Source organism: Poecilia mexicana, unplaced genomic scaffold (genome assembly GCF_051168715.1).
Source record: "Poecilia mexicana isolate PSO_F unplaced genomic scaffold, ASM5116871v1 scaffold_14, whole genome shotgun sequence".
In the NCBI taxonomy this organism is placed as follows: Eukaryota; Metazoa; Chordata; class Actinopteri; order Cyprinodontiformes; family Poeciliidae; genus Poecilia; species Poecilia mexicana.
This window is the reverse complement of record NW_028263383.1, coordinates 19490469-19507615: the sequence shown is the minus strand read 5'-3', so window position 1 is coordinate 19507615 and position 17147 is coordinate 19490469. Positions and strand designations below refer to the sequence as shown.

The following is a 17147-nucleotide window of genomic DNA, read 5'->3' as shown; positions in this document are numbered from 1 at the left end:
CACACTTTAACTGTCAGTCAATACAGAAGGTGTCGTTTGTTGAACTCGGCCTGGTCTGCACCCTCTCAGCCCATGCTGATATAAAAACCGGACTTCCAACATCCTCCCTGTTTATCATCTGATCAACGCTGGTGGATCCTGAGCAATGTAACCATCCGAGCCATTGATGAGTGGATCACACTGGATCCAGGGTATGCAGTGTGATCCACTGGATGGACTGCTGTTTTGATCAGTTTCTCCAGATGTTGTTTCCTAACTTCATAACGTTTTATTTAAAGAAATTACACAGAAGGAAACCAGTGATTTGGTTTAAATTAAATCAGATTCAGAAATGATTTTATCAAGCAAATGCATTTTGTTGTGAGTGAAAGCTGCAGGGATTATTGCAGAGTTGTCTCTAATCTCATTTGTCGCGCGGCAGCGAACTCTGTTATGTCAACACCTGGAGAGATATTGTGAAATAAAAATATATAAATGCACTAACTACTGTAGTGATACAAATAAAACTATTTTTAATTAAACTGAAATACCGCTCCCAGAAACATGCGCTCCCTTCTTCAACTGCTCTTCAGACGCCTTACAAACATGAAGCAAAACAAATAGCAAATAGTTGCATAAATTATTTTATTAAGTTGACTTTTTTTTAACAGTTCTCTGCAGAGGTGAACCATTGAAAAGCTACAATGTTTCAGTGATCGCAAAGGTTTCATTCCCAGCGTCACATCATGTAGATACAGTTCAGTGAAATTTTTTTTGTCATACTTAAACATTTCAGATCATCAAAAACAAGTTTTAATATCAAACCAAGATAACCTGGCCGAATCTGCAGAAAGCTTCCCAAATTTTCATGTCAATAAGTAATAAGTAATCCACAGAACATCCAAAATTACTCCCGGAGCGCATCAACAACTCTTCCAAGAGAACCTAAAAGAACGCAGAACCACATTCAAAGTGGTGCAGCACTCAACTACTGTTAGAGCTGCAGTTCATGATCCAACAATAAGAACTTAACCAGCTTACAGGGAGAGTTAAAAACCACTGCTGTACAAACATGGTTCAGGTTAAGGGGTGATTACTTCTAGTACCAGATTTCTTTGGATAGATTTTTTTGTCCCATAAAAATTTAAACTGCATTTTGTGGCTATCTTTTGTAATCTGGTTGCCTTTGTCTGATATTACGATTTTTTTGATGTTCTGAAACATCAAAGAAGTCAAAGTGAAAAAACAACAACAAAAACTGAAAGATTTGTAGGGGAGGAAATACTTTGTCAAAGCTGTGAATATGGAATGTTTTTTTTTATAAAGTTTGTCTCATTTTCTGATTACTGAATGGAAAACCTGAATGTGTTGTTTCACATCATGGTCAGTTAGGTATCTGCAAAATAATGCAAGTGTTTTAATGATTAAAAAAAAACATTTTGGTGTTTGTTTCTGGTTCTGGTTCTTCTCTGCATCCCCAGAACCAAACATGCAGCATGCAGCTTCAATGCACCACAAATCTGGAACAAACTTCCAGAAAACTGCGCAATGGCTGAAACACTGAGTTCATTTAAATCAAGGCTTGACCTAGACCAAATCGTAAAGGATGGATAACTGGGTCAGAAAATCTCCAGAACAACAGTTTTCGTTGGGTGTTTCTGGTCCAAGGAGGGAACAGGGCAGAACCAGAGACAGCAGCAGAGAGACGCTGAAGCATACGGTGAGTAAAAGTCGACCTGCGTGGAAATGTAAGAGTAAATTTATGAAGAAAGGCGGCTTCTGATAGGAAGAGGCATTAAAGTCTGTAGAGTTGCAGCAGCACCAAACCAGTCAGGAATGATCCCAGACTTCCTGCCATTTTCTCTCATTCAACAATAATTTTCGCAATTATTCTTATTCTTATTCTGACGATTAATTGATTAATCGGGTTTTAAAAATTGGAACATTCTGCAGATTTTCCATTTAACCACTTAAGCATTCTTTTTACGCAATATTAGAAATACATTACCAGATGCAAATGAGCAAACAATTGAGTTCCGTTTCTGAAGAAGGAAATTAACATTTTCTTGCTTAAAATGCAACAGCGTAGCATTTCTGTAGTGAACGGTTGATCATGTGTAGCAAAGGATGCATCTAAAAAATACTTCTAATGTGAACATGTGAAAAGCTCAATCCTTCCTGCTCAGCTTAGCATTAATATTATATTTTATATTAACCAGTTCATAATTGGATTATAAAATGTGCTTAGTAGATTTTTTTATTTTATTTTATTTTATTTTTATTTGAACCAAGTGAACACTTGATCTGTTTTGTATACAGACCAAAGTTGGAGTTTTTTTTTCATCCTAAATACAAAATGTACATATTTGTTGTACAATTTTAGCTTAATATCTGTTCTGAGTATTTTATTTTTTCAGCAAATGGCAGACTTTTTTTGAGTCTGTGTACTCCAGTTTTCAATTAATCGGCGACTAAATTGATGATTATTTCAATAATCGATTAATCACCCCTATTCTGATGAATTGTTTCAGCTCTTTCAGGTCACTGAGGATGAAACATAATCAGACCATTAAAAATAAGAAAACCAGTAGATTACATCACTGCCACGTTCTTAAAAACTGGATGTGCACATTTTTAAATCTCAAGCTGATTTCTAAAGTTCTTCAAATGGATCAACATGAACTCATTAGCAGCAGAATTAAAGAGACAGTCTGACTGGAATCAGCTCAAAATGGTCAAGTTCAGACCCAACTTCTTTGTGAAACTGAGCCACATCATCAGCAGCTGCGTTTCCGTTGACCGTTTAATTGTGCAATTTGGAATTGCGAAAATAAATTTGCCTAATAGAAATGCGGCAGTTTAGAAAACATTCATTTTTTTGGTGAAACATTTCTGCATTAGGATGAGGAGGACAATGGCACAGTCTGTTTTTTAATGGCGTCGCACGGACAAACGTATTCATGTGCGATTTTTAATTTTATTTCTTATTTAATAGAAACACCTCGGTTGTGAAATTGTGGGGTTGTTTTTTTTTTTTATTTATTTAATTAGCAGAATAACAAAGTTTTGCTCACATCCGTAATGGGATTACAGATAGTGTTACCATTTAAAACAAATCTTTTGAAGAAACCCTTTGCAAAAAATAAAGGATGAAACAGAAACTATAAGCATCTTTTTGATAACAGACAACAAATCTGGCATTAATCCCCTGCAAATCACAGTTAAAATCGTGGACTAAGTTGCGACCCAAAGCAGCAGAAACCTGCCGGAGCACTTCTACCAGAACGACTGGCTTTGCAGCAGGTTAAACACTAACTGGTAGTAGATTAGACTTTGTTTGCCTCCTAACTCAGGCAGAGTGAAGGTTTCTCTTTGCATTCCTTCATGCTTTAACTGAGAGCCGATTGTGAATAGAGTCACTATCTCTAACCCTCAGCAGGAGAGCCTTACATTTGAAGTGTGTCAGTATGTTTGATGTTCTGTCGATCCCTGAACCTTTCAGTCCATCACAGCCGACCTTGTGCGTCAGCTCGTCTTCGCGCGGATCCGGTTCCCGTCAGAGACTCTGGTTGTGGCCTCGCGTGTGAGGGAAGTGGTGCTGCGGGTTATTGAAGTGGTAGGGCTCGTGGCGGTGGAGGCTGTGGCAGATGGCAGGATGCCCGATGCCTTCGCTCTGCAGTTCCTCCTGCTTGTGAACGCCCACCAGCTTCGCCACCAGCTCCTTGATGAAGGCCTGAGGAGGAGCACAGAACCCAGAGCCGTTCTCACACACAGATCCACTGACACTTTACAATCAGGCATGTCACTCAAGCTTTGCTTTGCAACCCGTTGACGTTTAAGGAGCGAAATTCAGCAACAGATAGGCAGTGTCTTCAGTATTTACAGTATTTACACACCATTGATGTATTTTGAGATTTTATGTAAACGACAAACATGAAGTAGAAGTTAAGGGTATTTGGTTTTCATAAACAACTGAGAAGTGTGATGTGGATTGGTACTAAGAAAATACCAAGAAACTAAATGTTGTAACTCATATCATCCAAGTATCAGCTTGGAAAGCTGTGCGGAAAGATGTTGGAGTTGGGGATATGATCCTGGCCGTGTCATCGATGGAAGAGTTGGTTTGAACTTCCTCCTTCTCGCTCTGCTCTGCCGCAGTGAGGCAGAGCAGAATCTCCTGGGATTCAGGGTCGTAGTTCAAGTACTATTTCAGCTCTTTGGATGCTAATCGGCTGCTCCCAGTTGTAAAAACAAAACCTTGCTGCCATGGTTACCCATCATAACAGGTGTTCAGAAGCAAAAGAGTGAAAGAAAAAAAAATCACAACGTCCAAAACCAGAGGGAAGAACTGTCCGAAAAAGCAATGCTTCAACCTAAAAAAAAAAATGACCAAAACTCTACCAAAAGAAAACATCAGAGCAAACATAGCAGAACAACTCCAACATGCTTCCATTCTAGAATATTTTATTTTATTCAACACCTTTTGCTCCAGTAACCTTAAAAAACTCCAGTGGCCTTCTGTGTTGCATAACTTGTATAAAACGTTCATCTGTGTTTAATAAAATCTGCCTCAGAAGTTTGTAGAAGAAGAAAAAATGAATGGACAGGGTTGAGTTATAAAACATCATCCAAAACTAAACATCTTACATCTGCTCAATCCATCATCTAAAAACAGAACAACTGGAACTGGACCAGAACCAACCAAAACAGAACTTTTTTGCCCCAAACTGAAGCACATCATCTGCATGGTAAAACATGGTGTAGACCACACCACCACCAGAGCTGTCATATTAATAATATTAATAATATTCATATTTCTCCCTAGCATTCTTGTCTTCACAAGGACCATATGAATCCTTGTAAATTTAAATGTTTTGGGGCCATCTTTCCTGTAATTTGGCAAATCCCGACAAAAGAATAAAACTGTGTCCATTTGCAACTTGCAGGATATGCATCACACACGACATGAGGAATTCTGCAGACTCAGTTAATACTCAAAATGCTCATAGAGAGAATGTGATTGTGAAATGCTTTCATGGACCCATACAAAGCAGGACGCTGTTAACATTCAACATTATGTCATTCTGGAGCTATGAATGTGAATTGTGTCCATGTGTTTATATTTCAACCCACCTGGTTAGCAGTCATATATCACACTGACAGAAAAGGCAGGAAGATGGCTTGGTAATGATGTCTGCTGCTTATCTTACTCTCTAGAACCTCAGGGTGACCCAATGTCAGACTTCCTGTCTTCTGAACCAATCAGATTGGAGCAAGAGAAAGCAGGCTTCTAATACCACAACTCTGGATCAATCCCCGGACAATTTAATTTCGACAGAAAGTCCTGGTATTCAGGCCCGTCGCAACCAGATGTCCAAACCCCGCCTGCCGGCTGTGTTTGCTCCTGCCTCTCCTCTGAGACTGTCCCCAAAAGTCTACAAACTCATCACCATTTCCCCAAGGGAGGGTCCGGTTCAGCTGCTCATTTCAGCTGCTTGGTTTGTGACCTTACCGTTTCACTCGTTACCCCACCGCCCACGATAGTAGAGGTGGGAACATCAAGTTGCACTCCCACTCAATTCTCCAGCAGCGTTTTCACACCTGGTACACTCGGTTCGATTAGGGGCCAGAATTGCAACATTTGCTACATTTTCTGTTGATGTGGTTCGCTTTCACGCTGCATTGTGTCAAACGAATCAAAGCCTTTGAAAAACTTGTTCCCCCCTCTCGCCTGTAGGGGCGCTCCACCAAGAACCACCAAAGGAAACAACACAAAGACATCTGAAGAAGACGTGAGCGTTTTTCTTCTTCAAACTGTGTAAACACAAAATGGAGTGGCCTTGGATTTTAGCAGTTGTAGGATTTCTCTTTTGTCTTTGGTAAAAGACCACAAGCCATTTCTCATGCACTAGACTCTGAGGTTGGTTTTGGTTATTCACCCAGAATTCCCTGCTGTAGTTCATTGGAGCAGACCAGAGATCAAGACAACCGAACAAAGACCGAGGTATTTTAGATAAACCAGAGTTCACTTTTTAGGTCAGCATTCACACCTAGAGTTCGATTAAAGTCAACTAAACGAGACTATTGTGAATGCCCCCTTCAGCTCTCCATTCCTGATTCAAAGCTGAGAACTACTACTACAATCTCTGACACAATTCTTTGTCTCATTATTGTGAAGTTCAGCAAATAGAAATGTTTTCGGTCATTCTAGCTGAGAAGTTTGATCTGATTTAACTTCACACAGTGAGAAAAACAGGTTGAACGAGGGACAAATTGGAAGCTTTGATAAATATTTTTCACTCATCAACAGTTGTTCTATCTGCAGATCTATAGATAGCCTCTTAACCCTTTCCATATCGATGGGCAGCAGCATTTTTTTCTCCACTTCCATTGCTGTTGCCACTCGATTGTGACTCCATCTAATATTCTCAGGGATTATAACACTCATGTGGGGATTAAGCTTTGCTAAATCTATTTATGTATGCAGGTTGAAAAAACAAATCGGTTCTGTTTACTGACGTAAATCACAACACGGATTCTTCCAAGAACATAGGAAGGTCAAGAGACCGAATACGACGGACCTCAGAATTTAATAAACAAAAAGGGAACATGTGTCATCATCGCTGCTTTTTTTCTGCATTTGTCTATTAAATAAAATAATCAGTCAAACTCTTCCCTTGATCTGCAGTCCGTTAGGGTAAAATTAAAGATTACAGCCTGCTGAGAAGCAAAGGGCCCACATGCATCATGTTGTGACAACGATGCAAACGGACACAGGAGAAAGGCAGCCAAGTTATTAGTAAAAACCGACACACGGCTGCCTTGTTCATTATTCAAACTTTGAGTTTCATATTTAGAATTCTTTCCCCGTTTACTGTAAGCACAGCAAAAATAAATTCAATTGAATGCACAGATGAATATCACTCTACTTCCAAACTGATTTTGGGACCAAACAGGGACTTCTTCTCATTTTTCTGGATAAAAAACAAAAAAAAAGTTTTTATCATCACATGGGAAAGAAATATTTATAGTCATTTTATTTGTTTTTAGGCCTGACTCAATAATAAACCTGCGCTCAGCTTAAACAGCAGAAGCCGCGGAGTATCTGGAGGCATTTTTCCAGTGACTGACGTTTAAACCAGGACTGTGCGGGAACAATGTTTGACTCAGGAATGATCCGCTGTTTCTGCATTATAACTGAGGCAAGAGAATACGGAAAGCTATTGTTGAAATCAAATTCAGGTTAGTGAGTTCGGAGCGATACACTGTGCAAAACGTGCTTAGAAGTGTATAAAATTAGTAACAATTCTTATTGAATCTCACCTCAGTGTTGTTACTGCAGCTATGGAGGAGTTCCTGTTAAAAAAAAAAACAAATAACATCACAGATTTACAATAAAAAATTCCACATTTATCCTCAGATTTGTGGCTCTATGATTTTACAGTAATGTGTTCTTAAATCTACTAATGTGACTATTGGGGGAACTGTTCAATAACACAAACTGTTTCTGAATAAATAAAACCACCAAACACAGCAAATCACTAAAACATGTGACACGTCGCGCTACCTTTAACTTCACGATTCGCTCCTCATCAGTACGAAGGTCAAGCAAGTCGTCGATGTTCACCTCCTCCGGCATGTCGTCCTCCTGACGTCGTCAAATGTTTGCAAACAGGACAAGGAGGAAAACATGTTTAGTCAAAGTGAAAGAAACACAGACGGAAGAAATGCAAACACAAAATTCTATTTGTTGCTCCTCCTGCCAACTGCAGAAGGCTTTCATACCATTAAATATAACATTCCCAGCTTCTGAGTCGTTCAAACTGCAAGTGAAACTTTTTAATCACTTCTATGTTTCTGGATGTTTCTCAGATAAGACCTGTTTTGCCTAAATGTTGCTAATGTAGCAAAATAAAATCGCGCCATCGTCATGTTTGTCCATGAAGTAAACAAAGGAACTGAAGACAGATTTGATGAAAACTAGAAACATTTTGAGGCAACAAGTTGTCATATATTTTAAATAAAGACAACCAATTCGATTTTACAGTGTATCCTTTGCGATGACGCCGATGAAGCACAAAATCCGAAACACTTTGGCCAATCAATACACTTGTTGAATAGATCAGCAGGAACTTTGACCTTTGAACATATCTCTCTTGCTTGAGTTCCTTTGAGTCGACTGTCATTTTCTGAGAACCGGCTAAAGTCCTTGCACTGTAAACATCTGTAGGCCCAGGAGGCTGAATAGTGAAGTTTGCATAATACTGTAACAAAGGCCTGTTCTGCTGAGACAAGCAGCCATTGTACAAGCAGAGAACCCAGTCGTCCACACCACTGGACTGAGCTTCTCCGTTTGATTGGGATCTTGGCACAAGCAGGACTGCGGCTCGACGGTACACCCAATCTGTTCTTTGTGGACAAGACTTTTTTTGATTTCTGCAATAAGCAACAATCTTGAACCCCTTTTTGGAAACAGAAACTACTTTTTGCACTTTTAGCTCACCAGGAAGTGCATGCTCAGGCTCCAACAATTAAGGAATGCAGGTGAAAAAACCTGTTTGTCCTTTGCTTTATCGCTGTAATCCAAATTCTGTTGCCTGAAAATCTAGTAAATCTGCTTTCAAAACACAAACCCATCGAGTTGCATCCAAAAACACCCTTTTCTCTGCGTCTGGTGATGTGCTCCATCCCCCTGTCAGCATCTAGTACACACAGTTTACCTCCTGGGACACTCCTCTCCTCAGTCACTCTTCAGTCTGTTGTCCCATGATGTCCATGTAAGGACAGAAAGCCCCATGTCAGATACAGATCTATGAGAGGGACCCAGCCCTTATACACAGAGTCTGGCCATGTAAGGACATGCAGCCCCCCTCCTCCCCTCAGCCCTTTCAACACCTCAGAGACCACTGGAGCCTTGGGGACTCCCCAAGGCGCCTCCAAACCCTTTTATAGCAACTTAATAAACTTATCTGAAGGGATTGCGTGTTGGATTTATTGCATTTCTGTACCAGTTCTAATCAAATAGCGAGGTGATAAAGAGGCAGCAGCGTGCAGTGGAGCCACAGCAGCTGCGGGACCCACCTGGCCCCTGTACAGCTGGTCCAGGCTCTCGTCGATCCACTTCTCCACGTCCAGCCGCCTCTGCAGCTCCTTCCTGTTGTACTTCACCGTGACCCGGGCGTGCCTCTTCGGGATGTTTCCGCTGGGCTCCAGGTCTGATGGAGCCGGCTCGTCGTTGTCTTCGAGCGGCGTCCCGCTGCCGTCAGTTGCCATCGCTGCTGTGAGCTTGCTCTCTCACTCGCTTCTCGCCTTTCTGCTCGTCTGGAGAGCGGAGCGCTGGGAGGCGCTGGGAGGCGACAGCAGCGGCTCTGCGGGCTGTCCGGATGTTTATGTGGGTGTGGGATAATTGTTTAGGTATTTGGTTTTGTCTCGATTAGAGTCCCTCTGTCAGTGAGTATAGCCCCATTTCGTACCTACGCACTGCCATTACGTACTTCCATTTCGTAGCAGCAGGTAGATAACAAATGGTTTACATGTAGAATTCGTGAAAAATTAAACTATTGTTGTGCCTTTCCTTTTTGCTTTAACAAAACCCACTTAGATAAATACTGATAAAAATGTCAAAAATATAAATAAGAACAAAAACCCTGAATTTGACTGTGACAGACTTTGAGCAAATATATTTCAGAAAAGTCGATGAGGTAAGAAACGCCCCGCTGAGAGTAATAATTTAAGCATTCTGGGAGCAAAACATGCGTCCTGTGGTAGATTTTGAACTGCAAACAGGAAATGACAAGCACCTGTTCTTTTGTTCAGATAAAAAAAAATTAATATTCTATTTTCAAAAGATTTTTAGGTTCTAGTGGCCTTTATTAAGTCGTACTAATAGGGGAGAGAAGGCGATGACGTGCAGCCGCCGGTCACCTGGACAACCAGGACTTCAGTCTCTGTAAACGGTGCACGCGCTCCACCAGGTGAGAATATGGCCCCCAAAATAACCCCATTTAACTACAACAAATAATTTTTTTCTTTCCTTAAAATTGATCACAAATTTAGTTTGAACAATAAACTTTTTCAATGAAAAGACTATTGAGAAATGACTGACGGATGAATTATTAATTAGAATGGACATAAAAGCCCTAAAATGCACTTTTCTAAATACCTTGTTTATACAAAATCTTGTCCCTTACCAAGGAGACTATGCCTGCTATAATCCCATGGTGCAATCCAAGGAGCTACACATTGCACTGTTTTATATCAAATATTTTATTCCACACCACACACAACATGAACTTAAATAAAATGAGTGAAAAAATGCAACAGAACACAAACTTTGGCATGAACTTAAAATGGCACATGAGCGTAACGTGACCTATATCTGTATTCGGTAACCTTATATGTCTTTTGAAAAAATGGCTCCTTTTAGCCCCACACATTTATCTTTGGGACATTTCACATATCCAGATGCAACAAACGTCAGTCTACTCTCAGCACCATATAAATATATTTCTACATCTGTGACAATCAAAGTGAAGCCATAAACACAAGTTTTCAAATAAATAAATAATATAAAGAATGGGGGGGGGAATGATGGTGCACACAATAAGGAAAAAATGGTCAAAGGAAGATTGAAAAGCAAAACAAAAGTCTTTTTTAACAAAGGAAAACAAAGTGGATGTGTTGAAAATATATTGCTTCATCCTGCATTTGGTTTGTGTTGTAGGTCCTATCAGCGGCGGGTTACATTATTGGTCTCTTTGGGTCTTGAACACTAAAGAGCACAATCCTTCACAAGTCTCCAAAAGTCTTGTAAATCATCATTAGTTCATGTGTCAGAACTTAACTTTTTACATTGACGTTTCTATCTGTTTATGGTTCTGCTCCTCTCTTCAAAAAGAGAGAAAAGCAACAAGTGCTAAAATGTTCTTTGCCCCTGTTTCAACGTGTGTGTTTTTGTCCTGGTTTCATCTCAGCCCGGGTGCAGAGCCCAGCATGGCGTCATCCCTCCACATGAAGTCCTGGCGCTCCATTCTGGCCAGGCTGCTCTCCACCGGGTTGTGTCTGTACCCGGGTCTGCCATCGGGGCACAGCGTGAGGCTGAGGCGAGCTGTGCTGTTGCTGATCTTGAAGAGGCTGCTAGGACTGAGGAAGGCATCTCTCTCGCTGCCTCCCAGATTGTTGACTGCCTCCAAGTCATTGTAAACCGCAATGTCGCTCAGCTGCTTCCTTCCCTCCATCCTCCTCCTTCTCCGCCTCAGGAAAAGGATGCCTGCGACCAGAACCAGCACCAGCACCGCCAGGAGGCAGGAGATGGTGACGGTGGTGGTGGAGGAGGGCTGGGAGGCTTGGCGCAAGGCGGGCTTGAAACTGGGTTGAAGTGTGAACTCGCAGCTTGGACCCATGAAGCCCTTCGGACACTGGCATACAGGCCCAGTGAAGTGGGTGAAGCAAGTGCCTCCATTTTGGCACGGACGAGCCCCGCAGGCGTCAGAGCGGATGCTGCAGTTCTTGCCAGTGTACCCTAAGGTGCAGGAGCAAGTGTAGTCATTCACACCGTCCTGGCAGGTTCCAGCGTTTTGGCAGGGATTCGAGGTGCAGTCGTCGATGTTGACCTGGCAGTTGGCACCGGTGAAACCTGGCTGACAGCGGCACAGGATACTCTGGCCGAGGTCCAGACAGTCGCCACCTGAAGAAGAGTGAAACACTCAGCTCAGTAACGATGAACAAGATGATCATGCTTAATAAAAAAGAAGCGTGCTTGTTCACACTTCAGCCACAAGATGTCGCCAGAGAGGACTCTGACGGCAGAACTCACCGTTCAGACAAGGCCTGTTGCTGCAGCGGTCCAACTTCTTCTCACAGTTGGAGCCGGTGTAGCTGGGAGGGCAGCGGCATGTGTAGCCGCCTGTCATCGTCTCCACGCAGGTTCCGCCGTTAAAGCAGGGACCGTCTGCGCAGGTCATGGCGATGATCTCACAGTTCTTTCCGTAGAACCCCTGTGGACAGGTGCAGGAGTAGTCGTTCTCCAGGTCCTGGAGACAGATTATAGATATTAATATTCTGCACTTGCTTTGAGTTCAGTCTGGTAGAAGATTAGCAGAGATCTCCTGGACAATAAGCCTTAGTGACTACACAGCCTCTGCAGAAGAATAACTGTCGTTTTGAAGAGGTGCCCATTTTCTTTTATGAATTAACTAAAAGTAATCTATCCCTCAAGCAACAGCGTTGGGGACCACTACATGATATCTTAATCCCCTTGATCCACAAGCCAAATGGGACACCACAATCCCTGCACAGCACACAGGTAGGGCCAGTCGTTGCGGACACTTACATTGCAGCTGCCTCCGTTCTTGCAGGGGTTGCTGTCACACTCGTTGGTTTCCAGCTCACAGTTGGTGCCTCCAAAGCCGGGCCGACAGGTACAGGTGTAGCTGCCCTGACCCGTGTTGGTGCAGGTGGCCCCGTTGGCACATGGCTTGTGGTTGGTGCAGTAGTTGAGGTCCTGGTCGCAGAAGAGGCCCCCCCAGCCCTCCTGACAGTTACACTGCCACGGCTGGCTGCACGTCCCATGGAGACAGCCTGGGTAACGCACGCATTCATTACAGGAGGGGCCCTGCCAGCCCATGCGGCATGTACAGCCCCCAGGGGCCTCGCAGTAGCCGTGCTTCTCGCTGCAGTCCGCCGAGCAGATGGCTGGAGAACGAAAGGGAGGGGAGGAGGTGTGATTACAATGGGCACGCCTTCTCAAACACACACACACACATACAGATCCCCCCCTCCAAGTCTGAACCCACCCTTGTCTCAGACTTCACTGTTGGTTAAGTATTAATCCAAGCAGCTGGCAGGCACACAGCCGAAGAAAGATGCTTTCTTTTATGTCCTTTCCATCACACACACACACACGCACACACACAAACTGTCACTGTCTCACACACACACACATTGCCTCTCAGATCACCTTGAAAAATGTGTCTAAAGGGGGCCACAACTCTTTCTCTTATTGTAAGAGAACAAACGGCAGATGGGACATAATCACCATCATCATCAGACTGTACCAGCACAAAACACCCATTGGCTCTGAAAACTCTGGAGTTTATCTTTAAGCACCAAAACTAAAAATACACAGTTTTTCCCCCCTCAACATTCAATCAGTTTGAGACAGACAGTTTGGTCTGTGTTTGAAAACAGGGCATTGCTTTAAGTATTTTCCATAACTTTAGAACTTTAGCTGCGTTTTGTGTCCGATTCAAAACGGTTAAATCATAAAACGTTAAATCGTTAAAAAAAAACAAGTGAACATGTCATTGCTGGGATCAGAGTCAGAATGAGACATAAGCTAATAAAGCTGCTGCTCAGGGTCCCCTGGTCAGTAGGGGCCCCAAAGGAGCAGTTCACTTTAATCACACAGCACCATTAATGGTGGCCAACTACACTCATGTGGTGGATCACATAGTTTACAGTAGCAACTAGGAGAAATACGAACTTTTAAATGTGCTTCAAAGGTTTCTGACCACCAAATGTAAGACTTTTACTTCCTCGGGAATTCAAATCAGTTCATCTAGAAAATTAATTATTAATTTACTGTAATTATTATTTTAATGATCAATTTTAATTCTTAATATTTATAACACATTAACTGGAAAGGACAATCACTGATTACTGTACAATATGAGCTGAAATGTGGGCCCCTAATCCAAGGCTATTTATGGCCCCCAAATAATTTTTGGCCGCCTGGGAACTTCATCAGTAATCTCCACTCACGCTCAGAGCAGTAGTTTCCCTTCCAGCCCTCCAGGCAGATGCGGTTGCCCTCCTCGTCGCAGGTGTAGTGGCCCAGCGTGTCGTCCCTCGGCCTGCAGTAGTCCGCGCAGCCGTCCCCGAAGTAGTACTCGTCGCAGTAGACGTGGTAGGAGTAGCGCAGCTCGCTCTGCTCGCCGAAGTGCACGTCCTGGGACCAATCCTCGCCGATAGCCAGCCGCCTCCTGGTCGCCAGGCGGCTCACGAGGTTGTTTTGGTTGTCTGAGAACGAGAGACGCGATTAGTTTGTTTGTTTTTCTGGTCATAAAGTCATGGAGTAAAAACAAAACAAAACAACAACAAATAAGAAAAGAAAAAGTCTACCTGTGTACTCTGTGGGAGATTCTGCGTTCCAGGCTTCGATGATCAATGAAAAGGTCCCCTGAAAAACACACAAAATGTTTAATAATTCATATTCTAAAGATGATGGTGTTGGAATTTGCACGTTATTATTGAACTATGAGCCACCGCTACGGGTGATATGATTTCGTTTCTTTTCTTTAGAGTTGATCGCTTCGCGTCCAGCACTTTTGACTACTAAACGAAGCTGATAATCGATTAATTAAGGTACTTACCGGTTATCTGCTCAGACTAATAATAAAAATAAGCTGACTTGTCCATGAAATATGACAACCAGCAAAATTTTGAGTTATTTTGGTTTGGTCAAGTACCATTAACTGTGGCCAACTACAATCAATCGTGGTGTAAGTAGGGCGAAGGCTGTAAAACACATCCTTCAGAAATCGGTATAGCTAAATTAAATTATATGTCATGTTTGAGTATATGTGATTGCTTAATGATTCATGAACAATTTCACACAGGGAGAAAATAACGGATATTAATTTGTTTAGGTTACAATAAAGGACTTGTTAAATGAAAATTGAAATGAACGAAATGGCGAGTGATATTTTATTATTATTATTATTTTTATTATTATTATTATTATTATTATTATTATTATTATTAGGTTTTTTTGTGTGAGTTTTGCACTTACCGGCCATTTAAAGTGGAAGGGGACTCGGATGGGAGCGCTGCTGGAGATCGACGTGTGATCCGCCCGGATTACGTTCGTGTGCCCGGTGCCAAAGGTGCAGGGCGGCTCGGCTGAGATCACATCCTCCGGGTGTTTTAGGCAAATCCTGAAGAAGATATGACAGTCTCTGTGTCTTCTGCAGATGCGCTGCGCCGTGTGGAAGGAGTGGATCTTCAACTCGAAGACACCGGAGGACCAAACCTGCGACAGGGCGACGGTGATCAAAGTGAGGCACGGCAAAATGACATTGTAAGGAGGTTATTTAAGTTAAGGTAATACGAGTCAACTCACCACGTGCACCAAGGCCAAAGCCAAGAGGTATCTCAGGTGTGAATGCGCCATTGTACTCGGTGAAAGTCCAGTTCCTTGGGTTCTGAATAGATGTTCGCAATAATATCCCAAAATAACAGCAGACTTCGGAAGCGTTCTGTTTATAAACAGTAAAATCTCTTAAAGTTTCATCCCCATGGAGTGGGATATCCTTCCAGTGCTTCCAGTTCCTCTCTGCTGGTCTCCCCTTGGGTCCTGTGAGGAAGCTGGCGCTCTCTTGGTTCGGTTCTGGTGCGAAAAGTCTCAAAGGGCTTTTATACCCGCGCGTTTCGCACGTCACGGCAAGGAGGTGGAGCGCGCGCAGACCTCAGGGGAGCATCCTGACACGCCGGGGGGGGCTGCTCGGGGAATTAGGCAACCCACATTACATCTGGAGTGGAAATCTGAGGGATATTCATAAGAAGCTGGCGCGGAGCAGATACGCTCCCTCTACAGTTTTCTCATCACGTTAATTAGCCACGCAAAGTCAAAGCGATGGAGGTGATCTGTCACCGTCCTGAGGTTTCAACAGCAAATCAATCGCGACTCAGTAGAAAATATTTTTTCTTTTTTAAAAGTGACTTTAAAATGGAAAAATGTTCGAATGAAGCAGTTTAGCTTAATTTTTAACCACTCAAATGTTGACAATCCTGCTGAGACTTACAGGATGATCTCAGCTTTCAGTTTCCTGCTTTTACCAAACAACCACAACTTTCCCTTTTAAACTGACAGATTAAGAAGTTTTCTGAATTTAAGATATGAAAACTATGGATTATGAGAGAAGGAAACCACGGATACAGTCTGCTCCGATCTAGAAAGAGGGGGCTTTATTTTTTTTATTCTCTTCTCTCTTTTCCTCCCCCCCATCCCCCCTTCTGTAATTGCTCCGACGCGTGTGCGGTGACAAAAGGGTGGGCAGGTCCAGGATCAGACTTTATTAAAGCTTCTAGCAGTTATCCGGGCCTCCTCGGCTTGGTGAAGGGGCGCGAGACGGGGGGTGTGGGGGGGCTTTATTTGGAGCACGAGCGAACAGCTGTATGGTAATCAACGGCACATGCTCGAGCTCGAGAGGCTCCGTCCCCTTGGCTTTTGTCTTGCACGCACCGGAGCCTACAGACCAGCAGCAGCAGCCGCAGCCTGCGCTCTCATTGGCTGGTCTCATTGGTCCAGCACCTGTTGCAGGGATGCGGTAAACACACCTGAACTGTTCGCCTACAAACACTGACCGGACGCGCCACCTGCGCCGCCGAGATGGCAGCTGATAAAAATCTAAAAGTTAATGTTTCACATCAACAGTGTGAAATGTTAGCTGTGGTAAAAGTGACAAAAAGAAATCTGATCCCAGTTATAAATACAAACTTTTTTTAACATAAGTCATGTTTATTAGGGCGCAGTCGGATTTCTGACATAACAAGTTGTGTTTTCTACCTTCTTTACAGTGTGTGTTTTGCTTTGTGTGGCGCCTGGGTGAGCGTGGGTGGGGGGTGGGGACCCATTCCTATTACAATGAGTCAAAGGGGACGCGTGCCTGAAGTGGCCCCACCTCGCCTCCCACTCACCCCACTCACAGTGTGGCACGCTTCTCTGCAGAACAATAAAACCTCCATCACGCACACATGTGAAGAAAGCTATAATTGCTGGAGATGTGAGAGAAGTGACACCTCCAACACGCCAAACTTTCAAGCTCCGTATGGGGCAAAACTCTGGGATGAAAGCGGAACTAAAGGTCATTCAGGAACGCCCGGAAGTCATCTGCAGCACAAAGCCGGGCTGGCTGTGGGATATCTAAGCACTAAGACGCAAAACAGTCCTTAAATGGCGACCCACTGTTAGAATGTGAAGGGCTTCACTGAATTGTCTCACTGCAATCCCTTATTTTGTTGGAGTAATAACGCTGGAATAACGCCGTTACGTAGACATGTTGTTTAAAACCCTTTCTAATGCGCCTTAAAGTTTTTCTTCATCCGTTTGTTTATTTCTTCAATGTCAGCATCGCGAAAACGTCACATTTCCTCAGATTCAGCTTCAG

At 43.0% G+C, this 17147-nt stretch overlaps 2 protein-coding genes across 2 annotated transcripts; both read right to left on the bottom strand.

Annotated features, from left to right (window-relative positions):
• Nucleotides 1-607: 607 nt before the first annotated feature.
• On the bottom strand, nucleotides 608-9363 carry ppp1r14aa (protein phosphatase 1, regulatory (inhibitor) subunit 14Aa). Its single transcript, XM_014986431.2, has 4 exons — nucleotides 9061-9363; nucleotides 7547-7627; nucleotides 7303-7335; nucleotides 608-3712 (listed from the first exon to the last, which is right to left on the bottom strand). Exons 1-4 carry the CDS (start codon nucleotides 9250-9252, stop codon nucleotides 3536-3538), a joined length of 483 nt encoding a protein of 160 aa, XP_014841917.2. The 5' UTR covers nucleotides 9253-9363; the 3' UTR covers nucleotides 608-3535.
• Nucleotides 9364-10229: 866 nt separating this feature from the next.
• On the bottom strand, nucleotides 10230-15382 carry dlb (deltaB). The gene is made up of 7 exons (XM_014986430.2): nucleotides 15101-15382; nucleotides 14771-15010; nucleotides 14101-14158; nucleotides 13741-13998; nucleotides 12311-12672; nucleotides 11795-12011; nucleotides 10230-11665 (listed from the first exon to the last, which is right to left on the bottom strand). The coding sequence occupies exons 1-7, from the start codon at nucleotides 15149-15151 to the stop codon at nucleotides 10944-10946; spliced, it is 1908 nt and encodes a 635-aa protein (XP_014841916.1). The 5' UTR covers nucleotides 15152-15382; the 3' UTR covers nucleotides 10230-10943.
• Between the last annotated feature and the right edge of the window lie 1765 nt (nucleotides 15383-17147).

What these genes read in the sequence shown, in the direction of transcription:
- ppp1r14aa (XM_014986431.2), bottom strand. Translation starts at nt 9,252, where the DNA reads ATGGCAACTGACGGCAGCGGGACGCCGCTCGAAGACAACGACGAGCCG. An exon ending in ACCAGCTGTACAGGGGCCAG is followed by an intron (nt 7,628 to 9,060) that starts GTGGGTCCCGCA and finishes TGACGACGTCAG; the next exon opens with GAGGACGACATGCCGGAGGA. An exon ending in GCTGCAGTAACAACACTGAG is followed by an intron (nt 3,713 to 7,302) that starts GTGAGATTCAAT and finishes GCTCCTCCTCAG; the next exon opens with GCCTTCATCAAGGAGCTGGT.
- dlb (XM_014986430.2), bottom strand. Translation starts at nt 15,151, where the DNA reads ATGGCGCATTCACACCTGAGATACCTCTTGGCTTTGGCCTTGGTGCAC. An exon ending in CTTTGGCCTTGGTGCACGTG is followed by an intron (nt 15,011 to 15,100) that starts GTGAGTTGACTC and finishes GCCCTGTCGCAG; the next exon opens with GTTTGGTCCTCCGGTGTCTT. An exon ending in AGAACGGAGGCAGCTGCAAT is followed by an intron (nt 12,012 to 12,310) that starts GTAAGTGTCCGC and finishes ATCTGTCTCCAG; the next exon opens with GACCTGGAGAACGACTACTC.